We start from the raw sequence: 7209 nt of genomic DNA, 5'->3' as shown, positions 1-7209 counted from the left end.
ACGAAAACCACAAGTTTTGTTATCGGACCGATAACGTCGAAGGGTATCATCTTTAAATATCCAAATCAGCAAATAGATTGAAAGGAGCATGCAAAAACGTGAGGGCGATTCACGAAGAGATGAGAAACTCGGGCGTTGTAGGGCCTTTGGATCGGTAGTAGTGGGGACGTACAGGGGTATGAGGCACAGCAAGCCGATAGGGTGGGAGGGAGGGGGAGAAGATGGGGGTTTAGGGCCCGAGATCGAGTATGAGGCCCAGTGGTGGGGATAGGCGCGTGCCCGCCCTGGCTATATAAGGCCTCGAACCCTTCTTGCCAAGGCATTTCGGGAGCCAGGTCCGTGCCGTCAGCATCGAGGGTGCGGTTCAGTTTTCAACTGTCTTAGCTCGCGTAACAACTCGTCCCGTCTTATTTCGAAGGTTTCTATATTGCTTTTTTTTCACATCGGTTCGACGTATAACGCGTACTTAACCAAGGTGTCGCTGAAGGAAGGGGGTTAGTTAGAGAGGGTTCAGCTGTCGTAGTAAACGGTCGGCAGCCTCGTACTTCGAGTACATCGAGGATCCTATTTCTCAAGGTCATCTGGCACGCGCTGCCGCGCACTCCTGCTCTTGTAGTGGGGGGGGAAATCGGATCAGTGATATGACCTTAGTGGGTACGACGGAGGGGAACGTATTACCCATCATGTTGAGCGTACAGCAACAGCATCATCACCATAATCTTCATGGTTCTACGACCAGTGCTCAAACTCATCGCGGCAATGTGATTGTTTCAACGAGCAGTATGCCGACAAATGACATCAAGATCCAGCAGCACGGTTGCAAACGATCGAAGATCTACAGCCAAGCGACCGGACCTTACGGCACGGTTCCTCATCAACCAGCCTCGGTGGCCAGGCGAAACGCGAGGGAACGGAATCGTGTGAAGCAGGTGAACAACGGATTCGCCACGTTGAGGCAACACATACCCCAGAGTGTGGCGCAAGCCCTCGGAGGAAGTACAGCTGGTACACACGGTGGATCTAGGGCTGGCAGTAAAAAGCTGTCGAAGGTTGAGACGCTCAGGATGGCAGTCGAGTACATCAGGAGTCTACAGCGACTTCTCGAGGAACACGACAGTGGTTCGGATTTGGCCAGCGTATCCTCGCCGACCTCGTCACCACCATCTTCCACGTCCTCGGCTTCGTCCACGTGTAGTTCCAACACCGGCCTCGGAGTCGACGCCAATCACCATTCGGCCGAGTTAAGACTCCGTGGCAATGTCAACAATGATATTCGACATCACAACAACTCCGACTTGCATCGGCATCAACATATCAGACAAAACCCTAGCCCAACGTTCGTACCAGCACCCTGTTCCGAGGCGTCTAGTTCCCCAACGCCGAGCTTTGTCTCTGAAGCATCATCGGCTGGCAGTCAAGGATACGGAACATCGGGAACCCTTTATACCACGCATTCCGATGGTTACGATAATTACGAGCCAATGAGCCCAGAAGACGAAGAACTGTTGGACGTCATCTCTTGGTGGCAACAAAGTCAATGAGAGGACCGGTGTCTACGTCGCCTCCTCGTTGGTCCTTTCTTGTCTTCAAAGGTTAGCATCGTGATTATCATGATTTCTAACATTTCTAACATTTCTAACATACCTCGTACTCGAATCTTTTAAATTAATTAAATTTCTTAGATTCTTCTATGAGGCGACTTTCAGAATTTGTTAATTTTCTTTTTAAATACAGTTTTTATTCATTTTCCTTGAAGCTAATCGTGAAACCGGTTCGAAGGAAACGTTGCATCACATTGAGGAGTGGTTTTTTTTTTTCTCTCAAAAACTTTCTCACCTCCCTCGCTTTAGAAGGACCGTAAATTTTGCCTATGAGGTAACATCCGCGTTACCGAGGAAGTTCAAAGAAATTTCCGACCAGATTTGTGACCTTGCCCCGTGACAATGGCGCGCGCGACCCCTCGCTGAAACTCCAGCCATTCAAATCGCAGACTCCATTCAAAGGGGCAGCGAGTCTACATTCGAGAAGCGACGCTTTTGTGCTGGATTTCTTTCACTGTGAACCAACACATCATCTCGTTCCATGTGTGTGTACCGGTCCTTCTACCGTTTTTTTCATCCCTCCTCACCCTTCAACCTTCCGAGTCGTCTAATTCGTCTCCTCTGGAAATTTTGCCACCTTCTGCGAGCGCTTTACAATGTGCTCCTCTCAAAAGTTCAACATTCCATCTCATTTCCCTTCAGCATTTCATCATTATTACTTTTTTTTTCGAGGAAGTCACCGATGCTTGATTAATTTCTACAAAATATTTTTTTTTACATTTTCACGTTTCCATCAATTTTAAAGACACTTTATGCAACAATGAATCCGATCGAATGGAAAAGCATCGATAAATTTATATTTGAATTCGGCTACTAATCTTGATGGACGTAACTTTCCTCGACCTCCCTTTGAAACTTCTAACGTTCCCGCGGATTTTTCTCCGTCTTACTTTATTTTTCGATTCGTTCATCCCTCTCCGTCTCTCTTTTCCTCTTTGACAAGAGACGATTTCGTCTGCTGCGTTTAACCTGAATGCATCTTTCAGGATATTTCAGTCCCCCTTTTGTGGGTTTTTGAACCGGTACGCTATTCTTCTGTCTCTCTCTCTGAAACCTTCCCCCGTTCCCCGTTCCGTCACCGACGATTTCTTCTTTTTCGTTTTACCCGTGAACGGCGCGTCCCTTCCAGTAAAACTGCCCTTACCTGAAATCATCCCCTGCTTCATGCACTTATATACCTGTAGCGTCTCCTTACCGACCTTCGACAGTCCTGATTTTCAGACGGGAATAAAATTATAAACTGGTATCGTGTCTAAAAATATTCAACGACAAAGGTGTCCGAGATAATGTTTAAGCGGAATCAAATTTAAAACATGTTTCAGATTATTGTAAAAATAGATCTGGCTAATAGTGAAAGATTCATTCATCTTCAGCTAAATTTGGATAAAAATAATTTTGTTTACTGTTTATGAAAAAGAAATTGAAAGTTTTCCAGAAATTATGCAATTTTTAATCCATAAATTAAATTATTGCCAGATTGTAATTTAATAAATAATTCCTCTATCATTTACGAAAAAATTAAAAATTGAATATGACAATGCTACATAAACTTCCCATTATTATAATTAATTTTCATCGTCTCAAAGAGTTAATAAAATTAAAGTAACTTAAATTGTATTATAAAATAATATTTAGTGTTAACGTAATTTCTTCTTTTTTCTGTTTTAGAAGTGGCTGGCAAAAACCCACGAAATGTATTAGAATAAAGGACCGAAGGGAGACGGCAAACAGCGGCTGTTCCACTAACTGTGATCTAGTCATATCAACATTGTACACATGTAACTTTACGAATCGACAAAGTCGCGTTTTGTTTTTGTCGGTAGCCTCGATGATAGTTGTGCTGGAGACACTTTGATATGTTACTTGTCCAAGAAATTGTTCTATTATTGTTCTGAATGGATGTCGTATCGACATTCGGGCATCCTCGAAGGATGCAGCATTCCAGAGTGCCTTACAAGGATTGTTGGTGTATTATTGAGATAAATATACAATTTTCATCGACATAAAAATCCTTGATTAATCTTAAAGGAACATTACGTTCTGGTATCGTACGAAGATTATTTGAAAGAACTGATTTGTTGTAAATTTTATAAATGTTATTATCATTGAAAATATTAAGAATTCGCTTGATACTCCCAATAGGAAGGTTTCAAATATTTATACCGATCCGCGCAATTAATTGAACGAATTTTTACAGACCGTTAGCTTTGGGTCTTGTTGTAATATAATGATTTGTAATGTTATTGTAAATGATTATATATGTATATTGAATACGAAATCAAAGCAGATCAATTTCTCATTCGTTGATGCTCGAAATTGAAATGAAACTGAACGAAATTTTATCGTGTCGATGCTTTTTGTAAATAAATATTAAAAGTAATAGTTCCTTAAATATATTGGAAAACGTTATAAACAATATTGTGAAAATCTTATTATTTTCTCCTGTTCTTTATTGTCCTAGAAATTGCATTTCTATTTTCTTAAATTTTTATTTGTAATAAATGTTAGTATCCCATTATTTAATTTTAATACAACTTAAAATTTTACCTCTGCAATATCATATTCCTGATTTACAAATTTTTATCTATATTAAATCTTAGCCATTTAAGATTATTTCTACTGTCTCTATTTTAGAATTTTTTTTTTATTTCCTTGGAATTGCAATATTTCATTACCATTATAAAACAAAGGTTGACTTTTATAGGGATGTTAGAGAGTGATTTATATCAGTGGCAAAATTTTCAGTAAAGTTTTGTTACACCTGACATCACAGTAGAGTCAGGTATAACCATGATTACTCGAAGAAACCTAGGAAAGATCCTCGAGAAGGAATATTCATTGTTGGAGGGTAACGGTACGTTTCACCGGCAATACGTCTCGATCGTGGAATCGATCCTCTTCCTGTTCAATAAACGAATCGCAACGACTGGTGTCATTTCGGGTTCAGGTAGACTCGATTTACTAACCTTCTCCTAACGGACCCGATAGTCTTAGGGTAGAAATACCTTCGGCAGGTATCGATTCCTTCGATCGTAAAATTTTATTTTGCTATAGGCAATGCATAGAAGAATATTAAAAACCTTAGAGTTATTAAGTAGGCATTTTAACATTTTACCCTTGTTCTATAAAATGTATTCACTTCAAAGTCTAATATTTTTGTGCTTTTGGGTGGATTTAAAATATAGTTCCCATATATTATTTTTTCTGTGAAGAGAAGGTGTGAAGGGGTTGTACACTATGCATAATAGTTATTTAATTAAGATTATTCATCTGCAACTTTGTGTAATAAATATTCTATGTATGAAATTATAGAAGTTACATCTAAAAGGGAAAAGAGCAGTAGATTATTAATATGTATTATCACCGATCGTTTTTAAGAACAGGATACGATATCATTGTGAGTTCTTCACATTTTTATCAGTTTGTTCACTGACATATTGTTACTTTTGATAAGCAAAGTAAATCCATAGTATAAAACGAGCATTGTGATTCAACATAAAGAAGTCTCTTTAGAAATGATTTATTTTAATACATGAATTTATGATTAAAATATCGAATCATCTCTAAAGATATAATATTATTTAAATAAATCTTCTTGAATTAAAAATAAATTTACTTTATCAAATATTATTGTTCCTTGCATTGTAATATCTACCATCACTTTTCTCTATTTATTTTCATTATAAGAAAATTTAAATACTTTGAATTATTATAAAATAAAAGTACTATTTAAAATATTATTTTATCTCAGCCGTACAACATTTATTATTTTAAATACTTTATCCCCAAATTTCACGCAACCGAGTTTAACACTAATAAATCACAATTTGCTAACGATTTCATCGAACACAAATCATTCTTTCAGCTAGTGCACCATAATCGGCCATTGATGACTCGTAATCATAGTTAGTTAACAGATCAGTCCCAAAAAACGAAATCCCCTGAACGATTTTCCAAGATGCAGGTCACCAATCATAGACCCAAAAATATATAATGCATCCCTGAAACGTTTCCTTTCGCGAGAGTACGTCTTAAAAGTGCAGCAAAGAAGGCGGAGCTCTCCCCCATTATCCCTGTCGATGTCTTTGCGGTTTTTGAGTAAATAGCCAACCGGAATCACAGTAATCTTTCTGTCAAAAGTTTCGTTCCCTAGTTTTCGAAACCGCAAAACATGCAAATTGAGAACTCCACGTAATCTATGGACGAGAGTAACCTATAAATCGGTTCGAAGATTTTCGTTTGTACCAAACGAATGATTTAAGGAATACTTTTTAAATCGTTTGAAGAAATAGAATCCGCGTATTTTTGTAATACATCATTCAGAACATGTGACATATCCATAACCTCACAATAGTATTATTACGTATTTCGTTTGTACATTTACATATAATTATATCCTGAATTATTAAAAAAATAATAAGTTACAATATTAAATGACTCACCATCAGAAGATTGTGAAATATTTAAGTAGAGGACCAAGTTCATCAGTGTTTATAACTCACAATAAACGACACAAGACACGATAGGACGCGCACTAATACATACTGTGAACATTACCGTGCCTGCCTCTCCACCCCCCGCGAGCAAGTTGTTTCGTTGGGCGGATCAGACGGGCAGTGGCTTTAACTAGTAAGTATAAATATATAAAATTGATTATAAGAAAATTTTCTCCGATCCCTTTCAGAAGATGGTGGTCCCAGAAATCCTTCAAAAGATCAACGACTCTGGCGTGTTCGGACAAAATGACAAAAATTCATTAGGTTCGTGATCGTCATTATCGCATCAGGAGATTAGCCGCGGGCGTAATGTTGTAGGCACGCGTTACTTGGAAATCACTCGAGGTGGAGCGTTCCGGCCAAGTAAATCCTCTTATCCGCATCGATGACGCCGAACCAGACGAGGAACACGAAGAGGAAGGCGAGTCAAGAAGAAGAAGAGTCCACGAAGACGTACGCAGAACGATCGAATCGCGGGACTCGCCTTACCGGTGCAACGAGTTAAAAGGACGAGGTTCTTCCTTGAGGGTACATTAACCATACGAATACAGATCCGTCTAGCCAGTAAGGATCCCTCGTGAAAGAACAACCGACGACACACGTTGTGCCTTGTTACTACCTCGTCGTCCCCTCTTAAGGCCACGTTAAATTGGATTTAAATTTCGAGATTTATAACACGGCCGTGAATCCTCTTCGAGGAACTCTGCCAGTGATTCTTTTAATCCTTTCGACGCGGTCAAGCAGTTTCTCCACCGTTCAATCCGAAAAGGAAATGTCATTTTTCACGCTTCTGATGATACAGTCTAAGAATTTGATTGTTTAATTTGGTGATTAAAATGGATGGAAGAAATACTTCAAATTTAATGAGGTACGAAACGACAAAATCAACAGGAACAATTAAATTTTTTATTATCCAAAACCTGTAATATAAAAATTCTAGCGATTTTGAAATTTCATAAAATATATATGTTTAAATAATCTTTTACTTTTTTAAGTTAAAATGAAATGAAAAGTATATTTTAAAAAATCAAAAAAAAAATGTTTGAAATTTTTATTCAAAGTATCTGATTTCTGGATTTAAAATCTTTTATAACATTATTAGGACTTTCTGA

General features: G+C 38.4%; 1 protein-coding gene across 1 annotated transcript; it reads left to right on the top strand.

Moving 5' to 3' along the window:
- The first annotated feature begins 338 nt into the window (after window positions 1–338).
- LOC117607334 (uncharacterized) lies at window positions 339–3973 on the top strand. Its single transcript, XM_034330911.2, has 2 exons — window positions 339–1592; window positions 3270–3973. Exon 1 carries the CDS (start codon window positions 642–644, stop codon window positions 1539–1541), a length of 900 nt encoding a protein of 299 aa, XP_034186802.1. The 5' UTR covers window positions 339–641; the 3' UTR covers window positions 1542–1592; window positions 3270–3973.
- Window positions 3974–7209: the final 3236 nt, after the last annotated feature.

The sequence above is a fragment of the Osmia lignaria genome, chromosome 14 (genome assembly GCF_051020975.1).
Source record: "Osmia lignaria lignaria isolate PbOS001 chromosome 14, iyOsmLign1, whole genome shotgun sequence".
NCBI classification, from domain to species: domain Eukaryota; kingdom Metazoa; phylum Arthropoda; class Insecta; order Hymenoptera; family Megachilidae; genus Osmia; species Osmia lignaria.
Note: the sequence above shows the minus strand (reverse complement) of the source record. Positions and strands in the feature narration are given on the sequence as shown.

Excerpts from the sequence above, each read along its gene's own strand:
- LOC117607334 (XM_034330911.2), top strand. The coding sequence starts at position 642 with ATGACCTTAGTGGGTACGACGGAGGGGAACGTATTACCCATCATGTTG.